This window comes from Suillus clintonianus (genome assembly GCF_016758775.1).
Source record: "Suillus clintonianus strain FC179 chromosome Unknown DEU56scaffold_15, whole genome shotgun sequence".
Classification (NCBI taxonomy): Eukaryota; Fungi; Basidiomycota; class Agaricomycetes; order Boletales; family Suillaceae; genus Suillus; species Suillus clintonianus.
The window spans coordinates 469,334-489,415 of NW_024539239.1; the positions used below are offsets into that span (position 1 = coordinate 469,334).

The 20,082-nt window shown below is 48.6% G+C and overlaps 6 protein-coding genes across 6 annotated transcripts; 4 read left to right on the forward strand and 2 right to left on the reverse strand.

Moving 5' to 3' along the window:
- The first annotated feature begins 203 nt into the window (after positions 1-203).
- DEU56DRAFT_157096 (uncharacterized protein) lies at positions 204-1,014 on the forward strand. Its single transcript, XM_041344813.1, has 3 exons — positions 204-469; positions 528-713; positions 777-1,014. Exons 1-3 carry the CDS (start codon positions 311-313, stop codon positions 813-815), a joined length of 384 nt encoding a protein of 127 aa, XP_041211650.1. The 5' UTR covers positions 204-310; the 3' UTR covers positions 816-1,014.
- Positions 1,015-1,393: 379 nt separating this feature from the next.
- Positions 1,394-4,025, reverse strand: DEU56DRAFT_978670 (cytochrome P450; the record flags this gene model as incomplete). Its single annotated transcript, XM_041359707.1, has 12 exons — positions 3,201-4,025; positions 3,106-3,149; positions 2,975-3,056; positions 2,854-2,924; positions 2,784-2,798; positions 2,402-2,733; positions 2,315-2,373; positions 2,228-2,267; positions 2,141-2,176; positions 1,940-2,070; positions 1,595-1,888; positions 1,394-1,546 (listed from the first exon to the last, which is right to left on the reverse strand). The coding sequence occupies exons 1-12, from the start codon at positions 3,594-3,596 to the stop codon at positions 1,394-1,396; spliced, it is 1,653 nt and encodes a 550-aa protein (XP_041211651.1). The 5' UTR covers positions 3,597-4,025.
- Positions 4,026-5,352: 1,327 nt separating this feature from the next.
- On the forward strand, positions 5,353-6,128 carry DEU56DRAFT_753685 (uncharacterized protein; the record flags this gene model as incomplete). Its single annotated transcript, XM_041349732.1, has 4 exons — positions 5,353-5,400; positions 5,621-5,658; positions 5,712-5,799; positions 5,988-6,128. The coding sequence occupies 4 exons, from the start codon at positions 5,353-5,355 to the stop codon at positions 6,126-6,128; spliced, it is 315 nt and encodes a 104-aa protein (XP_041211652.1).
- Positions 6,129-7,438: 1,310 nt separating this feature from the next.
- DEU56DRAFT_786680 (armadillo-type protein) lies at positions 7,439-11,793 on the reverse strand. The gene is made up of 21 exons (XM_041352377.1): positions 11,663-11,793; positions 11,493-11,582; positions 11,376-11,440; positions 10,990-11,316; positions 10,591-10,941; positions 10,351-10,539; positions 10,148-10,293; positions 9,972-10,095; positions 9,759-9,918; positions 9,648-9,704; positions 9,482-9,593; positions 9,382-9,423; positions 9,204-9,322; positions 9,007-9,153; positions 8,856-8,952; positions 8,661-8,792; positions 8,403-8,596; positions 7,987-8,347; positions 7,838-7,930; positions 7,736-7,785; positions 7,439-7,685 (listed from the first exon to the last, which is right to left on the reverse strand). Exons 2-21 carry the CDS (start codon positions 11,580-11,582, stop codon positions 7,473-7,475), a joined length of 3,069 nt encoding a protein of 1,022 aa, XP_041211653.1. The 5' UTR covers positions 11,663-11,793; the 3' UTR covers positions 7,439-7,472.
- A 4,325-nt stretch (positions 11,794-16,118) lies between these two features.
- DEU56DRAFT_882982 (uncharacterized protein) lies at positions 16,119-16,857 on the forward strand (the record flags this gene model as incomplete). The annotated part of the gene is made up of 1 exon (XM_041356130.1): positions 16,119-16,857. The coding sequence occupies one exon, from the start codon at positions 16,119-16,121 to the stop codon at positions 16,512-16,514; it is 396 nt and encodes a 131-aa protein (XP_041211654.1). The 3' UTR covers positions 16,515-16,857.
- Positions 16,858-18,915: 2,058 nt separating this feature from the next.
- Positions 18,916-20,030, forward strand: DEU56DRAFT_978673 (uncharacterized protein; the record flags this gene model as incomplete). Its single annotated transcript, XM_041359708.1, has 2 exons — positions 18,916-19,852; positions 19,904-20,030. The coding sequence occupies exons 1-2, from the start codon at positions 19,203-19,205 to the stop codon at positions 20,028-20,030; spliced, it is 777 nt and encodes a 258-aa protein (XP_041211655.1). The 5' UTR covers positions 18,916-19,202.
- Between the last annotated feature and the right edge of the window lie 52 nt (positions 20,031-20,082).

The window sequence follows — 20,082 nt, forward strand, 5'->3', positions numbered from 1 at the left end:
GAAGCTCATGGTGTCTAGACTTTGTGTTCTCTCCTGATGTCAAATATGTAGCAGCCATTTCAGAGGATGGGTGTTTGAGGGTAATTGATCCACTTGCAGAGCAGTATGTCGTCTCCCCCTTTGATTGCTAAACAGAACTTAATATTATGTAACTTGTCCAGGCTGGTTGATCGTTATGCGTCCTATTTCGGTTCTTTGACCAGTGTTGCATGGTCTCCTGACGGGCGCTTCATTCTCGTGCGTTTCTCCACATGCTTATAACTCAAAGAACGCCTTTGATTGTCTATTCTCAACCAGACTGGCGGCCAAGATGACCTCCTCACCATTTTCTCCCCTTGGGAACAACGTGTTGTCGCACCGATGTCAAGAACACTCCTCCTTCGTCTCAGCCGTCGCGTTCGACGAGCTCCGTTGCGATGGACGGACATACCGCTTCGGTAGCGTAGGAGAAGACAACAAGCTCATTCTCGTGCGTTCGTTATCAATACCCATGAACGACTGATCACTCAACTAAATCTAACCAATAGTGCGACTTTTCCTCTGGCGCTTTTCATCGCCCCAAACATCTCGGAGCACACCATCCACGCATATCAATGTCGTCTAGCATTTCCCTCGCTTACCGCCGTGGTACGGGGTCGACGATCCAACTCTCTGCGACGCGGTATCATCCTGCGCCTTCGAGGAATGAAGTGTCAACTGTACAACCTGTATTGGTGGGTCTTCCTCGTTGAAAATGGATTCAAATTCAATATTTCTGGCGTTCTGACGTCCATGAGGCTACGAACAGGGCCATTACTCAGAAGCCATGCCCTTGACGACATGGTCTCGTAATTAGTTGCTATGCCCCCGTACCGCTCGCCCTGCTGCTGCTCTAGAAAACGTACGCCAAAAGACTTTCCAAAGTAGACCGCTTTCCCCAGGAGAGTCATCGAGAGAATCATACCTTGAACCAATCGTCTACGCTCTGCGCATACAAACAAGCAAGAATGTCCATTGAACTTGGTTGAACTGGTCTTTACAGTTTAAACTGTATCAGCTCGTCTTCTGCAGAGATTAACACGTCTTGAACTCCGTTTGCCTTGATCTCATACCTCAAACAAGCTTAATCTTGACCACACCTGGGCCGTTCAACTTCTAAGAGAGAAACTGTGATACAAGGCAGATACATACTGGAGTTCGTGAAACGATGAGTACTCCAGTGGCGTGTGAATGTCATCTTCGGGTAGAGATGGCGGCGGGCATGACTGTGACGGAGTGTTATAGGCTGCGTCATGCTGTGCGCGTATTGAGTATGACCGCCAGTCAACATTTTCCCCCCTTCAGAGTCCGTCCAAGCCGCGAATAAGTGAGAAAAACATAGGAATATCTGAACCTGCCAGTGCAGCGTAACCGATCATTCATACCGACGAACTTTCAAAGGTACTCCAATGCCGTCTTCTCCAACAACCCGCGGACGTGGCAAAATCCCTCTCGCAACTTCGAGCTGAGTATCCGGTCCATCCCGCATCTCAAATACGAAATTCTTCACCAGAATCAATAGAACCGCCTGTATCGCAGTGAGCAACATCGAAACTAGCTGATATGAAGCAATCACCTTGAATTCCACAACCGCAAAATCTTTTCCAAGACACGTCCTCGGGCCGTCGACAAAGGTCAGCAAATGCCTATGACCTTGGACTTCCTTGGCCTTCCCACTGATGCCCTCTTCAGCCAGCCAACGTTCAGGCTTGAATTCCTTTGCGTCAGGTCCCCAGATGGCAAAAGAACGATTGATCGCCGCAGCTGGTATCGTAATCAATGTCCCCTTCGCTACATATATATGGTCCGTCATTTCCCCAGACGCGTTGCACACAGGTTCGCTCAAGGGAATGACGTCATCTGCGGCTGCCTGTACATCTATTGTCAGTGTTTCTATTCGTACTTAGACAGGAACACTTACAACACGAGTGAACTCGGGTATCGGAGGATGGAGTCGTAGAACCTCATGAACAACCCCATCCAAGTATGGGAGATTGGCCTTTAATTGGTCATATGTCGGATCAGCACCAAACGCAAGTAGTTCCTCTGAGTCTGGTTTGGGCATCGGGGTGTTGCGATAGCTCGATCAGCGCCCACTGATCATCACATGAATAGCGCGTACAGACGTTATAGGACACTAGACTTACAGTAAGACTGACTGCCAAGGAAAATCAGCCGATGTGATAGCACCAGAAAACAATCAACTCACTCGATGTTGTTTCATAACCCGCAATAAGCAAGACCTTCATCTGCAGGATGTCAGCTTGAAATCATGGCTATGATAATCTCTACGAACCTGAGCCACTACTTCTTCCTTTGACATACGAAGCTCGGCATCCTGGCCTTCAGATTTGACTGATCGTCGCGTCAATCAAGGGAATACGATGAATCATGTGGAAAACGTACAACAATCCAATGATGGACTTCTCCTCGTCTCTCTCGATCATGTTCGCATCCTTTTCCCTGCGACTGCGAATCAACAAGTCGTTCGATATTTCTCCCATGGTTGCACTGAGGTTGTTGAACAGTTGCGTCCGCTTATTGGGGATCTTGAGAATGACAGGAAACGCTGACGCGAGCAGCATAAAAGCGTGGTTCACTGCTGAGGCCTTTGAGTCGTTTCCGAAAGTATCAAACGCTTCCGTCACGCTGGCGTGCTGTCCATCAAGCGAGCCAAAATCATGGGAGAAACCAGCAATGCCGACAGTATCCAGACTGGTATTGCATCATTCTCGAGGCTTCAATGGCAAAAAAATGTTGCGTACGATATATGATTCATCCTTGGAGTTGTTTCGATTAGGAATGATACTTTGTCCAGCCAGGAAAGCTACGCACCAGTTTTGAACTTCAATGACAGTATTCCCATCTTTGCTTGATTCTATAGCAGTGTCCCATGCACCTTTGGCCTGTAACGCATCAACCTCATAGATGCATTTCCCACATTGCGAATCCTTACCTTGTATGCTGAGTCATAAAACACTGATGTGAGTTTCCGAATAGCTGCATTACTGAAAGCTGGCGTAAGGGCCTTCCGCTGCCTGGTTCACACAATTAGTCTCTGGCGTGAGGACAAGAACTGAACAGCACCTCCTGTGGTTCTCACCGTGAGACCAGATGAGCCCTCTGCCGATCTGACAAGAAGATATCAGATAGATGAGGGTAAGAAGAGGGCGATAACATACCGATGCCTCTAACAATGCCGACATAATGGGCGTGTGCACATAGATCCATGTCTCCCGGGCATAAAAATGTGCTATGGCCTTTGGGTCACATAGCACAATTGTCGTTTGTCCGAGGACGCTCGGAATCATATACGCTACCCCATATTGCGTCGCCCAATGTTCATACATTGCACCACTATCATGAGATGACTCGAGGTCGTGCAAAACGCCATATACGAAGCTGGTACGAGGTGGACTCCGCAGTTGAGTCGTCTTCAATCGCCGGCGAAGCGCCCTTAGGACTTTGACAAAAGCCCATAGTGCAGTAAATGAACCAGCGACATTCAGCGCACCAACCGAACGTACGGTTGTCCAGAGATTTAATGTAGAGGTTATAGCGATGGTAGATGCGTTCATTGTTATGTTGGATTCGACATGGAATCTGCTGGGATATTTATAGCCATGTCTGTGGCAGCGGCCATGACAACGAAGTTCGCCAGCTTGTGGTCGAAAGTGGACTGTAGAATGCAGGAGTGACGCCCCCGACACCGGTGTTTATCGTCAGCATAATGATTATTTATAGAACCCAAAACCTATGTCTGAATTGAAAGTGTGGCGCACTGAGTGGACGAACTAGTCAAACTGCACGAGTGAATATGTCATACGGTGTAAATATCAAGCAGGAGCCAATTTGAGCTTGAAGGTGACAGGTGACAGTCAACTGAATGTTGGTATGCAGCCTTGCGCGGAGATAAGTTCGCGCCGTTGTGATTCGGTACGCAGCCTGGCTAGACGAAAGAGCGCGGCTACTACACAGCTGGCCCAGGAACGGAGTCTCCGGTCTTGATTTAAGGACATCTTGAATCATCAGAGATTTGAGCACGTTGCTACAAGGAAAGACGAGCCCCGACAGACTACTGGTCTTTGACGGCAGGTATAAGATCACTAGTCTGCAGTGGCCAGTCGTGGATTGAGGGTATCACTATAAATATGGCGTAAGTACAACTGCATTCCACGAGCAGTCCTCGAGTACCGAGACGTTTAACCACCCTATCTTCCTGAAGAATGATAAAAAAGGGCTCCTTAGGGTATGCTATCGGAATCACTATGATCAGCTTGGTCTCATTCTTCTTCTCCGCCTAGTCACCTGGAAATTGCAGCATTCTTGCGTCACTGTGTAAGATTTCTTCCCTGCTCCCGATGTCAATCTCCTCAACCCCAATCCGGTTGTTCATTAGGAGGACCTCCATCTTCGCGTCGCCTCAACCTTGTTATCTTGTAAATCCACTGCTGGACGCTCGCAGATCTTGTTAGCGAGCTCTGAAATTAGTGGTTGTTGAGGGTCCTCCTAGGCTCCTACACCTAATCGTGCAGTACCATTCTGGCGATCGGATGTCATTCGGACTCCCTGCCTTTTTGGTGGCGGGTGTGCTTTCTCCGCGTTCAACAGTAGTCATAGGAGACTCTATACGAGCCATAGGCGGTGACGAATGACCTTCTCTTGCAGCGCCTTTCGACCGTGACGCGTCTATCCAGGAGGTCTATGCATCGTCCACATTGCGGACGATGAAGTAGTTGGTGAAGCAGTGGGTCGGCACTTGTAATCTTGGGGAACGGGAAACAGGTTGTTGTCAATATTGAGGGAGATGGCCCAAGACGCAATCCTGAAGACGATTTTCATGAAGACGATGTCGATAATGTGGTGTGTTGGGAGTTATGGGTACGTGATGTTGAGTGGAAGGGTTAACGTTGTCGCAGGTACCTTGGAAGGTCACACCAACGTTGTGACTACTTTGGACATTTCCCTTGACAGTCGCACCTTGGCCAGCGTTGGACATGGGCACCTGGCGGAGGAAGGTGGCTCACCCGTCTATTGCGGCCGATTTTCTCACCGGTTCAACTCGGCATCGCTGCCGAAAATAATCCAAATATGGGACATAGACCGAAGGAATTCAACGCCCACCTCGGCTTCAATAAACAATGAACATCATGCATTGAACATCTCGCTCACCCGGTGGACTCGTGATGGTGCACCACCTCTTCTCAGCTGGTGGTCCCAATGTTCCTGCCGCAGCAGTGGCGCAGCATTTTACCTGTGCCCCATTAAGAGCTGAGCGCTGAATCCAGGTACTTTTTTCTCTCCATTCTTCCGCTCCTATCTGCCGTCCTCGCCATGTTCGCTTCCACCGTTCCTGTTTCGAAGCGCCAAGTCTTGGGAATGGTCAGCATGCTTGCCCTACAAGCTCCGGACAGGCATGAACACTAGTTTTGATGTGCTGGAGGAGTAGGCACGCGAAGTCGCATTATTTTTCGTCAGCTCTTCACACTTCTTTGTCGCTAATAGCGGATCTTTATTTAGAAAGAAGATAAACCATCCGACTGAGTGATCTTGTCGCTCCAGTGTTCTTGACTCCCAGGACCTTTATTACTTTGATCCCCAGATAGTTCATGACCTCAATTCAACAGGTGCTGCTATGAGGTATGTTTCCGAATTTTGAAGTATGCACTAGCTGGATGTTTGCATATTTTTAGACAACCTCATACCCCAAAATGGGCGCTGGCCAACGTTCTTGTGGGATATGCCTATTTGTGCATAGGAAGCCTTGACGTTGGAGCATCCGTATCTCTCGCAAGCTCGCTGTTCTATCGGCATGTTCTGGCTTTTGGGCTGGCGGAGTGTTAATAGGTGCGACTGTTATTGGCAACATATACAACGTCGAGCGGCGAGGTACTGCTGTATATATTTTCTTTGGGGGTACATGTACTTTCATTTGATAATGTTTCGACGACTTATCACTTTTGTTATAGGTTTATCTTCTGAGCATCGCACTGCCATCCATTACGGGAGGCACTGCAGCCCACTACCGGTCATGGCGCAGCCTGCACTTCTCGCTTGGAGTATGGGGCATTACCAAGATGGTTCTAATATATATGTTCTTCCGGAGATAAGCTATTCGCATTCGAGAGGGACTCGTGAGGTCAGAATTCAACTTCAATCAACATCTGGTTCCAGGAAGCTCGATTACATGTCTCTAACGAGACACTGATTAGTGCGTGCTTCTCCCCAGTGGACTCTGGAACTTCAGAATATACACGTTCTGTTATTGGAGTGCGTTGTCGCACAATCACTGGGCGATTGTCCGAACACAAGACGTTATTCATGCTCGCGGACTCAGGTCTCCAACCTCCTTGCGAACTTGGTTCTGCCGCCGGCTTTCATTCATTGTCTATAACGTTTCAAAGCATCACTGCAAGCTCATCTCCCTAGCGCCCAGCCGTCGCCGCCTGCTGTCGTGACTCTACCTGGGCCTTTCAACAATAACAAATGCCAAGGTCGGGCTACGTCTCCCATTGCTGACCGCAACATTTCCCTCGGTAATGAAGGAATAGGACGACGTAGATTTTTCGGGAGATCAAACGGCCAGTGACGTGTTTCACTTCACGCTGGGCGCAGACCAGGAGAAATCAACTGTATTGGAGGTACAAATACCTGGGAATGCGAAATGCTGAATATGTGAGATAGCGCGCAGAAAATAAAGGTCAATGTCAATCTCGTCATGCCGACAAGACCAAAACACGATATGATGTGGTTGCAAGTTTGAAACTACGAAGACTGCGCTCCCGGGTGTTCTTCAGGGCGAGACGGGCCTGCCTCTGGCTGGGACCGACTGGCCATCGGTTTCAACCATATTGCTGATACTGATCGATCAATTCCTTGTTTTCTTGGCCGGAGATTACTGACCGGCAGAGAAATAAGCCTGCGACTCGACTATGAGCGCATCTATAAGTTTTTTTTACACGCGGTCCTCGATCTACTTTGCACTTGCTCTTGCAAAAATCAAGTCGTCATTCCACGCTTGGACACGGGCATAGACTTGATCTATTTAGTAGATGCTTTTAACTGTCAGTACTGTACTGACACCACCCAGGCTTCCGTAACACAATGGCTTAAGCACTAAGAACGTCAAAGCTTTCAAATCAGTACTCGTCACATAGATCTTCGACGTCGGCGTCTGGAACTTTGAAGTTGAGCAATATACAATATCTTAATTGCTTTCAGATAGACTACAATATGCAGGACAGTAATTCATTTTATAATATGCAAAACGCAAGGCGCATTTAACAGGCATAAGCATAAACGATACAACCCCGATACAGCTACAACCTCAACTATGTTCAGCCTGGCTCGCCATCGTTACCACCTCCATAAGCACAGTCTGCCGCTCAACCGTGAGCATCGTGGTCGCCGCCTGGTATAAAGCGCTGTTTTGATTCTGGAATGCTGTGGGGCGTTTATTGTAAGCAATGAACAGGATAAAAACACCGATATAATGAACGATGAGCAACGGACGCACTTTGTAATGCTTGCTTGAAGGTAACGTATGGGTCGATGCTATCGAGCAGACTGAAAAACCCGAGTTCTTCTTCGATCTCTGATTCTTCAGATGTGTCCGACTCGTCGTCTCCTGTTTCTGCTTTCTCAGATTTTTCTCTCAGACGAGCACCCTAGAATGTTCATGTAAGCCGTAAGCTGCAAGTATAAAATTGGGACACACCTCCTTCGCCAGAATCTCAAGATACGCGGAATCTTCATCCCAGACGTCCTCTAAACACAAGCATGAGCAGTCAGAACAAGGAAGGAACCAATGCGCACTTACCATCTTCCTCTCCCTCAAGATTGAGATATCTAGTCTCATCCTCATCTTCATCATCGTCCCCTTCAACCAGCTCATCCTCCAACACCTTGCGCTCTACAAAAACACACCATTAGTCAAATCACTGACAACACTGACAACACACAACTCACTCGCAACAGCCTGAGGCAGCGTCTTGAATATATTCAGAGCACCGCCCACAATCCCAGGCCACCCATCTCTCAATGCCTCAGGAATCGCACCAGCCTCCATCTCCAACAACTTGCAGAGCGCTAAGATGCTCAGCTTCTTGTCGTGCACGCGCGGGAGCTTGGTGTCGCTGTTGATCGCGACGAACCAACGATCGAAGAATGTGCGCGAGAACCCTGGCTTGTAGCCCTCCATGAAGTGAAGCGCCGCAGAGGCGTTGTAGAGCACGGCGTTGACGAGAATCTCGAGGTTAGCAAGGCGGAATGAAGCGGTTTCGCCTTTGTCAATGTGGTCTGCAGCGATCACGATGATGTCTTGGAGTTGCTGCACAATCACAATGAGAAGGAGTCGTAGGTGAGATACAAATGGGAATACGTACGTCGTCAACGTGGCCGTGCAAGTTGAGGAGCATCGACTCTGCCAGCTTGCACCCATTAATCTTGTCGTTGTCACCCAGCTGTGGGCTGGTCATAGCCGTGCGGTACATGTCCAGCACCTTCTTCCTGTAGTCAGGGCGTGCCTTCAACACATCCGTACCATACGACACGAAGTTGTCCAGCGAGGGGAGCATTTCTACAAAGCACCATGTCGATGAGTGACACAAGCACAAATATGCGTGGGAAGTAGTAAGCCGCACCATCAAGGAAATCAACTGCATCGCTCTTGAAGAGATCATAAGTCAACTCAAACACTGGCCACATGTTCGGTGATATTGCGTGAAGACGGAAAGTAAGGGCGTCTACGAGGTCATACATATTATCAAACAAATCTGCAAACGCCACTATTAGCAGTGCCTCTCAAGCCAAAAAAAAATAATATGGAGCAGACGAACCGATCAACTTATTCTCAAGGGTGAACCGAATGATAGGTATAATCACCTCCTGCACCTGCGACAGAATCTCGGGCGAGGATTCAATGCACGAAACAACCTGCGCAGCCCTATCAGATGCGCTGAATAAACAATCAAATGCGAATACACGCACAGTCCCAATGGTTTTAGCGACGCCCATAGCACCGTACACTTTATCATCGTCGCCATCCGACACGAGTGACTCCACATCGATGCTATCCGGAACAGCTTCATTTTGCTGTGCTAGACCCTCTCTTGCAAGGCGCAAGTAAGATTCACACTATATACATACCGTCAGCGTATCATAGGGCGTAAGGGATAGGTGCTCACCAGACGTGCGGTGAGTTGCGAAGCCACAGGCAAAAGCTCGTTTTGGAAGCGGTCGACCATAGATTCCATGCTGTGATTAAGGATATCGAGGTCCGTCTCATCGGAGAGCTTGAGAAGATCTGCGACAACAACCATCGAAATAAATGAGTGCGTCAGTGGATTTGAGCACGAGACGCACCTTGCACGACCTTGCCGACTTGCGGAGAGACAGCGTCCCTGACTATTAAATCAAAGTTAGTGTGGACGCAACTTAGTATGAGCAGCGATTGTCGACGCACCAGAGTCGTGTATGACAACCAGCTCGGTGATTGCCAGTGCAGCCTGCACGCGTACGGGGAGTTCGTGATCATCCAGGGCCAACGCCACAGCACGGGAGTGGCTGTTCAAGTTCTGAGCAGAATGTATCAGCACAAGAACAACACCAACGCTTGTAGAAATGCCCACCTCTTCACTAGCCCATGAGATACCGGCCTTGGTCACCACACCTAGCACCTCACATGCCTGAATCGCGTCAGCTGAAGGGGATGAAGACAGAGAGAAGAAAACTAGACTTACGACACTCCGCAAGTACGCTTCTTGCGATGTGAACTCGGGCAGGACGTACTGAACCATGAATTGTTCAATGCTTCCCTTGACATCGGGATGGCGGACGATGAACGGGCCGAGGACTGACATCATCGTAAGTGCGCCGAAGCGCTGGGCCGGTGTGGGATTTCTGTATGGTATTCTTGTGAGTTGCAGGATGTAGTAGAAGTACCAGGGACGCACGAGCGCAAAACCGTGTTGATAAACTGGAGCATCGGGAGGAAGGACGTTTTGGTGCGGTTGCTTGCGAGAGAGAGGAGGAACGAGGTTGCGCCACTGACGGGGGACGAAAAGTTTTCATACTCGTCTGGCATGTAAATAAGATATGGAAATGCAAAACAGAAACCAGATAAACGTACCGACACTAGCACGGACGTACTCTACAGGATCGGCCTCCCACATGGCTTGTTTGGACGCGTTAAAAGTAAGTTGGGGGAATGCAAAGTTAGCCACGAGGCTGTCGACGTGGGGCTTCAACAGTATCCACGTCGACTTCGGCTTGATACTGCACAGAAATACATCAGCTTAACTTAAGAACGAGGAACTGAGATATTATGTGCACCATTCAGTGAAAAACTGGAAGATCTGGTATTGACATTTCTTGCCCAGCCATGCCTGTCCCGAGACGTATAGCTCGACTTGGTGGAGATACACCTTGAAGATTTCGGGAGCGAAGGCAGTCACGAAATTGTCTGCAAACGCGCCATACTCCTTCTGCATCGGTGATGGAAGCTGAGAGGGATTTCCGAAGCTAAAAGGCTCTCAGAAACACGCGGACAGAATCTTGAATGAAAATACAGACCGATGGAATAGTCGACCAAGGATTCCATAAGCCCACTTCTTGGCCTTCCACCATTCACATCTCTCCCGGTCTTCCTCGTCAGTTGGAACGCCTTCCACTGGAACAATCAGATCCACGATGCGGAACAAGAGTCTTCCCCATGGAACGAGTGATTCTGGGCTCTGCTGGTGTGGAGAAAGGTTAACAATAATCGCAGTTTTGTAAGTCTTCAGAATAAGGTGCAGCATGGCTGGGATCTCCTGGGACGCGGGTTGGGATGGGGAGGTGTTGAGCATGCCATCAGCGATAGTGACAAGCGTAGGGAAAAGGGTGGCAATAATGCCGGGCAAGATGTCGGCTTTTTGGCGGAATCTGCGCGTTTTTAGAGCGATATGAAAGATAACACAATGGAACACACACCTGAACGCTCTAACGCACTCGAGTGCGGCCACGACACCAGCTCCAACTTCTCTGACGTCTCCGCTTCCCAAGAGCCTTTTCACGTCGTCTAAAAGAGTTGACCAGCGATCGGGGAAGTCATGAGCCACAAGGTCCTTGAGGGTCGCTGCGAGTTGGACGGTGATGGATCGGCTAGGACTTGCAGCGAGAAGAGGAAGAATGCTGGCTTTTAAAGCGGTGCGGTCGGACTGAGCGATTGGAACGTGGTCCGGGCGGGGATTTGGCGGAAGGATGTAGGAGGTATGTACGCGATTCTTGAGGTAAACGCTGCAAGCTTGGCGAGTAGCTCTGGTGTGAGGTTAATATGATAAGTATCGTGAAACCATTTGCAGAAGGATGAGACGTACAACTCAACGCCGTCAGATGCGATGATCTGCAGAAGGGCAGTGAGCATGCCCTCCTGTGCACCGATCTGCAGGGGCGATCAGCGCCATGATTGCATGCTAAATGAAACAAGATATTACCTTGCGTATTTGGAGCTCGCCGGTCTTTTGCACATTAGGATCAGGGTTGTAAGTCGTTGCGAACAAGTTCGCGAGTGATTGAAGATCCATCTGTGCACGATCCATGATGATGATCAAGTCGGTGTTTTTCACGTTAAAATCAACTTATAGACCAGGATTAAAGCACAGACCTCAGGCAGGTATAGGAAAAGAAAGAGAAACAAACAAAGGATGAATGGTCGTGAAAGTCGTTTACAAAGGTAGCACGAGAGCCTCGCCAGAAAAATTGAGATTAAACACGCGGCAGCGCGTTTGGTGTTTGACCTAATTGATAAGATTACATTATGTACATGCGCGCATCTCCTCAGGCTTGTACAACAACTACCAGCATCTTGATCCCAATGAACTACTCTAATAGGCTGATGTACTACGCAGTCAAAACGACCAATTTGCGGTAAGGTGTTTTATCACGTTGGATTGGCAGAGAATTTCAAAGATTCACTGATTAGCGCCCATCCATAGTAGTTCACTTTGGAAAAATCTAAGGCGTTGCGTGTCTGGAACTCCCTAGACTTGTGACAGTAACTGGCAATCTCATGACAAAAGTTCCTTGGATAATAAAAACGCACCAGGGGCCCAACACCTCTGGCCCACGCTCGTTCAACGAATGACATGCACATATGTAGCTTCCCATAATCACTATACGACTGACTCTTACCACAGCGCGGTGGTAGTAGTAGTGCATGATTTATTCCCTCGAGTCCCAATCGAGTCCTGACATATTTCCTAGGACACACCGTCACCGTGAGTACGTGACTGGCATTAGGCAGATCCGGTGTCCTTTTCACAGCGCGTTCTTTTCACAGCGAGGGAGACTCGGAACTCCATCTATCCCAAGATGCGCCTGGCCCGTTTGTGGGAGCACGAAACTTTCAACAGACGGACGGGCCTTGTTATGACACGCTGTTGGCCATGGTCAGGCAGAACGTTAGTCTCACATGCCCTGGCATTAGCCATGGTACGCAGTTCACCTTCAAGTTTCAATTTTCTTGGTCACTAATTGCGGTCTTGGCCGTGTGAGGCTGTGAGTTTTTTTGGTGCGTCGATTCCGCTACAGCGATGAGCTAGACATGATGCTGTCGAGCACAGGTGGGAGGTAAATCCGATAACAAGATAGTAGCCCGCCTAGTACTACTCCTAGCTCGTATAGTAAGCCAAGGGTCTACAATCAGACATCTTGTGTACGAGTCAAGACAAAAACCTATTGGAGCATGTCAGAGGTAGCGAAGGTTCGAAAACGATGCGAAATAGCACTGGCCATGGGTGTTCTTCAATCGCCAAATGTAGATGGCCAGTCATTGACGTCGATGCAATTTCTGGACCCTGGTATAGATTTAATGGATCAATAACTTTATTGTACCTGAAAGTGTGTATGGAAAAGCCGAAGATATCTTCCGCAGATTCGTCGGCCGCAAGCTCATCGTCATAGACTGACAGTGGCAGATCCGGCTTCTTCGCCTTTTTCTGGAACCAGCTAAGGAAAAAAGAGCGCGTATGGTCGTTTCCCGTCGTCCACACCAACAGCATCAGATTCACACTGGCGAAGGACGCAATTATATCTCACGAACTCGATAGAATTGCGGAGAGTACACATCTTGCTTGTCCGAGAGAACGTCAACAACTTCGGGGGCCTTTCGTTTCGGTTGACGCTGCTTTTTCTTCCCCTTTTTGTCTGACGACGGCCTAATGCGATTGAAAACGTCGTGACACCATGCAGGCGAGAAGATGAAGGGATTTCTGATTCTGATTCACTGCATCCATAAAGTGCGGAGCGAATAACTTTCATGAGGGGCCTGACCAGGAATCTACGACTAATGATAGTATCTGTGAAAACAATGAATCGATGACTGTGAAACTGGCACGTACATGAAGAAGGACTTGGTATTTTGATTGAGAGTGAATTTATGTCCAATGTTACGGGGGGGCCGCCTTTTGTTTGCCCCATGAAGGACCAGTCTGAAATGGAAGCACATGGCGTAGAGTAATATAACAGTGTGGAGGAGTTAAATACCTCGTTCTTCAGTTCCTCAGCTGGAGGCAGGCTAGGCGCCAGGAGGTCCGATGCCTCATAATTTAAGTGCAACAACACGCAACCGTGCAGTCGAACACGAAGACTTGACAATTTGCATTCAAGACCAGAAAGCATGTTGCCGGCACCCTCAGGGAGCTAGGGCGTGGTAATGTGATATCGTTGGTGCGGTCCTCGGACAGCACTAAACTCTACCATTCCGCCTGTCGCAGACGGTCGCCATTCTATCACCAGTCGGAATTGTAATCAGAGTAGTGATAATCCATGCTAAGAAACTCAGACCAGGGTGTAAATTGAAACATGGTTGAACGTTAGGTGAATTTTGCAAGGGTGGACTGTCTCAGATTAAAAAGGAAATTCTTGGAAGCTTTTGGACAACAGACCAAAACAACGCCTCCCGCTTTGACTTTGATCTCATTCAAGTCGGTCACTTACCGGTTGGCTCTCGTCCCTGATAGAAATCTGGCACAGCGTAATGCTTGTGTATTTGTGAAAAATACACAAGCATCACGTTATGCACGTACTTTCATCATGCCTTTGACACAGTCGTGATAACCAAAGCGACACGTCACGGTGACTCTGGATCGTTGATATCCGACTGGCTCAAGCTGATATGTGATGTTTCTTTGTTTTCTTCGTCCGAAGTATCGCTGTTAACCTCTAGGACAGGGCAGCATTGCTGTCTCATCTCGTAATATTGTGGGCTGCATGCTCTATTACATCGCCAGTCACTGGCTCATCTGCATATAAACGGTGATGTCATACCGATATCACGGTGAAAAATCTGTCTGACAGTATTGCGGTGCTTTTAGTACATTATGCCCTCCCATTCTGACGTAAAAGGCAAGAATTTCATTGGGTCTCGCGATACGACGGGTGCGAAATTTTGGAGGTATGTGTTTTTGCACGTTAACAAATAAATAAAAATGCGACTAACCCCCATATTTTCCAGGCTTCTGTGATGCTATGTGCTTTCACATCTGGTGTTTATCTACCTAGCAAATTTCAGCTATCATGTATCGACTGCGCTTGTGCTCGAATTCACTTCCCGCTGCCAAACCACGCTGTACCCGTGGTAGAATCTGCCATGACTACTATACTGGGCGGGAGCGAAAATGCCATTGTTCCGATCCTTGGAACCTTATCAATGTCATATCTACGAGTGAAGAAGAACCAATAATTACTACATCAAATCATTGTTGCATGCGGAGTGCATAAAATCAGTAAGTTCCGTGCGGAATTTACCGATGGCTACGGTGTGTTTCCTCGGCGAAGCAACCCCAGAAAACAACTTTTTTGCGTGTTGTCGAGACAGAGATTACGTCATTCAAATCTGGCGTCGAGTTTGTTCTTTCCTTCACTTTCTCCATCGTCGTCTTTGCTTGTAAAATCTTCATATCCTAACAATTTCTTCCGCCCTTCGCCCGATTTATAATATTTTTCGAACAACTATGGATTCAAGGAAAAGGTCGGCGTTTAATCTAGAGTTGGGTGATGCAGGTCAACTCATAATTTCCTAGCAGGCCTATCCCCGGGTCGTATCAACCTCATGCATACGCGAGCAACCCCCTTGGATTGTTCGACCAGTATGGATTCCAACAGCCACCCCATTTTCCTGGGCATCGCGCCCCTACTCCATCCACAGTCCTGGATATTGTTGATGAAAACGATGATGTGTTCCAAATTTGGTGGGAATCGTAAGTTGTTGCGCCTTCTTCAAATATTTACATCAAACTCACCATCTTGGACAGATTTTCTGCACCGTACGATGATGGCATAGCGCCAAATTGTTATATTTCCTCATCAAATGCACAGTACGAACACTATGCTGAGCTCGTCGGTGACGAGGGTGCCCCGGCAGGAACAGCTGCTCAATTCACCTTGGCCGAGCAGCTCACGTCCGACCATGGGACACTGCATCATGTCCCCCATATGGCGGAGCAAGGGTACGTGCCACCCGGATTGATTGCTTACAGTGCTTTATCTATCTCTCCAGGACTTCATATTATGTCCCCATTACTGTGGCGCAGTTTCCGACACTGGCTACATTCGATTTTCACGTCCCTCACCCTCCGCGGCCCCAGAAAATCAACTATAATAATTACCTGGAGCCGGCTTCTAACGGCGGATGTCCTGACGCCATGCCATTCCCCAATGCGACGCGCGAGATAGAGGTTCCCCCGTTCATTCCTGCGAACTCCGCCCCTGACGAACCTGAACATCTGACTTGGACCGCCAATGTAAAGCCCGAGTCCTATGCTCTCGAGTACGACCAAACCGTCGCAGCTCCCAAGCGCACAGCCGCCGAAGGTAGCTCGAGGGGGCGCAAACGTAGACGGGTGGGGAGTAACACCCATGGAACGTTTGGCGAGTACGCCGTAGCTGACGTGACGGCAACCGTGATGCACAAGCCGTCCATCGACCCCCGCCACATACACACTGGCGGACGCAGGACTCGCGACTCAAAGGGCGAGATCCTTCGCACCAGAAAGCATGGTGCGATGGAGATCGACGATTCGTGCACCAGTGCCGCTGCCGCCAAGGACCTCCCTGCGGGAATGGCGTGTGTACGCCAATGCGAGTGGGGCGATTCACCTTGTGGGCTATATGTCGAGTTCAACAAGAACGTCGTCAGCAAACATCTATTCGAGTGGCATGGCGTTAATAATAGTAAGGGGGCTCGCTGCAAGTTCGAGGGCTGCTCCGCCGCGAATAAAACAATGAAGAATTTGGGCCGCCACATTGCGACGGTCCACCTTGACGTGACCTGGCAATGCTGTTATTGTCGTGTGGTGTGGTCGAGGTCTGATGCCGCGAAGCGGCATTATCCGACTTGCGATTCGTACAAGGCCGCAAAAGAGCTGGCAGGTGACAGGTTCAAACTTGAACCCACGAAGATGATCCGCAAAGGATACATCGTCCCTGCCCACGGCACCACGTCAGACGAGATTTGAGAATGGCTGACGAGTCCCTGTTTATTATGGGCAGGAACTGGCTGGTGTTACCCGCATTCAGCATTTCCAACATGATTGTTCCAGTAGAAATATATTGGTTTTCATTACTGTTCGAGCCGTAGATAAACTGTGGTTTGAACATTGTCCAGACAAGTAGCAAATCGCTTGAATAAACAGCATGACGAAAACATTGCCCAGATCTACGTTCGAAAATCTACTTCGAAACACCAATAAGCTAGATCAATACCAAGATGAAAGTGAGAATAAATAAAAACGAATTCTTCTGCTCCCTATAAACCAACCAACTATTACCATCCAGCAAGCATCTCCCGTGCTACACGCCACTGCCAGTCGATATATGGACGTGCTCCCGGAAAGCGATCGAAGTCATGCCAATTGCTGTAACGGAGTCGGCCATGAGCTTGGCATGATATTCGCGGACGCTAAGGATCAAGCGTGGTCCCAGCACAAAGGACTGTATGGCTGTCAAAATCTGAAGACCACCAAAAAGGATGTGAGCTTCCGAGGAAAATTGGTCCTGTAAAAATGATGAGCAGTGCTCGCATGCTGAGGTCAGGGAAATATTGCCATACCGCGGAGATCGTTAGAGACTGATCAACAATGAGGTACAAGGAAGACGTGGCAACACAGCTAGCACGCACGTTCAATCATTCAGCGAAAGAAAGGAATGAGATTCACAATGTGAGCTCACCTCGCAAAGTAAAGCACGTGGGATTTTATCAATACCTTCAAACAGCCCCCGATAATTCCTCCTGCCGGCAGTTCACGGAAATGTTTCGCGGCGATCCAGACTGCGAGACACAGTGCGAGGACCTCCCAGACAGTGCTGAGTATCCAAGTAACGGAATTCAGAAGTAAGATATAATCCGCAATGTCAATCGTGCACTGATAGGTGCCAGAGAGAATGAGTTCCTCTGGTATTCCTCAATAAGCCACATGCACGTTCTTCATTCACAATTAAGCGTACCCCCCGAAGAAAGCCTCGTTATCATCACGGCGACCACTCCAACGAAAATGTTGACAGCCAAGCATGATACGACGAGAAATATCAGGATCCTTCTGGATCGTTGATACATGGCATGTATCCGAGCGATCATGATGACTTGCAACGTATTTCAGCCAAGTCCAAATCACAGGTCTTGCAACTGCATAACTCACCACACAACATTGGGAATGCGACAACATTCGTCCAATCCGATATGAGGTATAGTTTCTGGCCTGAGGCATCCAGTCAGTGATCAGCCTCAGGTGGACCACACACTCCAAACCGACTCACATCTGTGAAAGTCATGAGAGTGAATCAAGACGCTGGTCAAGAATCACGCTCACCCCTACAGGGCGTAGAGCTGGGGTCAATTGGAGGAGAATATCAGGCATCAGTGCAGAAGACTCACTGCATTTGTCAACCACACTGTTGGAATATTGACTGTATACAGCTGGTCAGAAGAAACAAACATGGTGGATGCGAGAAGACATACACAGTATGCCCAGGCTGATTGCGATAGATAGATTATTAGCACAAAACCAACTGTTTTGCCTTCTGAACGTACATGGCAAATAATAGTCCAAGATAGCGCACCTAGGATATTGGCATTGTCAAGTCAGCACAACTTCACAACAGGCAAGATACATACACTCAAATAGAGGACGGTCATAAGGGACCAACGTTGCCTCTGTCGCAAATCAATGTTGTTCTTCTGACGTGAAATTCTGCTCACCCAGACCAGTTCGACCTAAAAAAAAAATTCTTAGCGAGATGACTGCTCCGGTCATAGCATCGACAAACCTCTTGTCCGAACGTAAGGGCTGGAATTACTTGTAGGACATCAACAATTCACTAATGTTATTATGCTCACCCCAATCATATGTCACTCCAACGCCAGCGGCAACTGAGAAACCGCAGTCAAGGTTAGATTGAAACATCAGCGTTAACATCTGACTGCTCTTCACGAACCTGTAAAATAGCTGGAAATCCGCCAAGAATTGATGGACGGCCAATAACTAGGGTCGTCTGAGACTAGGGTCATACTGTTAGATGTGAGGGAGCGGGGAACTCTGTGGACATACGACGATGGAATTCGTGCTAGATATCCAACGCTTGGATCATTCGGAAGTGACGCCAATCGGGCCTTGAATGAATAAAATGCCGGTGATAGGTACCGTGATGCGAATTCAGAAGTGATCGGATGAATTATTGACAGTGTGTTAAGGTACTACGTGCTAGTGCGGCAGTGTTTTCCAGCACTAGGGGTACTAGTGTCGTTGATTTTCTAGTGCATCACTTCCAAAAGAATCGAACGAGTTGAACTCCGCCTGTCCGGATCCGGATGGGCGGTTACGGATACGTGACACGATATCTCGTGAGCCAATAACGCCCGTGATTACATACCAGCACCCCAGAACTCCGACTAACGATCAAGATTCGAGAACACAAGGCCTCCTGAGCATGTGGGAAAGCTTCTTTTGCATTTGAGAATGAGATACGTACCGCCAGACCGAGTCTCATTTTGTGCTTATGACTCATGGTGCCAGAGTTGGTCTTATGGATTGTGCTGGCGGTGAAGTTTTTTCACGGGTCGGCTTTGCAGGCGTTCCAAATACCATTGACATTGCTCGTGGCCGTAGGCGTCTTGTGTATCAAGTTCTAACCTGCCCTCGTGATCACATATGGGCATCGAGCAGTACTCGCGGTTCGGTCTGTTGTTTTCACCTGTGGTAGCACACCGGCAAGGCGGGATATCCGATATATATCGCAGGCACGGGTTCCGCAAGGTGGTGCTAATACTGGTTTATTACACTGTTCATTCACCCGCTTCCCCTAGCTCCCTGCGTGTGCTCATAAATGGTCCGCAGCGCGCGTCCGTGACTGCTCCCCAGAATTCGCAATCTGGGAAGTGTGGTCCTTGTAATGGCACCGCTGGTGCATCTACTCAACGCAAATTAATGAGCACACTGCGACCAGTTTCCAAGTCTCAGCCTCGCGTCCCCGCTAGTTCCGCACAACAACCAACAAAAAAAAAACCACACTCAGGGATCCGCCGAGAAGATCTACCGAACGGCAGCCAGCATTGCTTCCGCGAGGACTTGACACCCTTGACATCGTCTCCACCCTCGAAAACCCTTGACATGTTGCTAACCTTATTGATGTTATGCAATAGTGTAATGAACGTGGCATTCACGGACATCGCCAAATACATTAGCTTCCTTGTTCCATCAGTTTCAGACATACATGGCGATAAAGAGACTGTAAAATGTTATCCGTTCATGCGGCAGGAAGCGAAAATCATCATGGACGAAGACGACGTATCGAACACATGGTAGGTACACCAGTGTTCTACGGGCGTCATATCATTTTTGAGATTATTTAGGAAACGAAGGGCACATTCTCGTCTGGTTTCTCACGCCCTTGCGCTCTACCTGGAGATCAGAAAAATTATTCCACAAGCGTGGCGGCAGTCAGTGCATAGCGCTATTGAGAAACGACAGGCTTATTGAGGTAGTTACGAGGACGAGAGCGCCATGAGGATGATCTGTACTGTTTGTGAGG

Excerpts from the sequence above, each read along its gene's own strand:
- DEU56DRAFT_157096 (XM_041344813.1), top strand. The coding sequence starts at position 311 with ATGACCTCCTCACCATTTTCTCCCCTTGGGAACAACGTGTTGTCGCAC. Across the intron at positions 470-527 it reads AAGACAACAAGCTCATTCTC|TGCGACTTTTCCTCTGGCGC; the intron begins GTGCGTTCGTTA and ends TCTAACCAATAG. Across the intron at positions 714-776 it reads CAACTGTACAACCTGTATTG|GCTACGAACAGGGCCATTAC; the intron begins GTGGGTCTTCCT and ends GACGTCCATGAG.
- DEU56DRAFT_786680 (XM_041352377.1), bottom strand. The coding sequence starts at position 11,582 with ATGGATCTTCAATCACTCGCGAACTTGTTCGCAACGACTTACAACCCT. Across the intron at positions 10,942-10,989 it reads GAGTGCGTTAGAGCGTTCAG|ATTCCGCCAAAAAGCCGACA; the intron begins GTGTGTGTTCCA and ends AAAAACGCGCAG. Across the intron at positions 7,786-7,837 it reads TCTTGAGGGAGAGGAAGATG|AGGACGTCTGGGATGAAGAT; the intron begins GTAAGTGCGCAT and ends GCTTGTGTTTAG.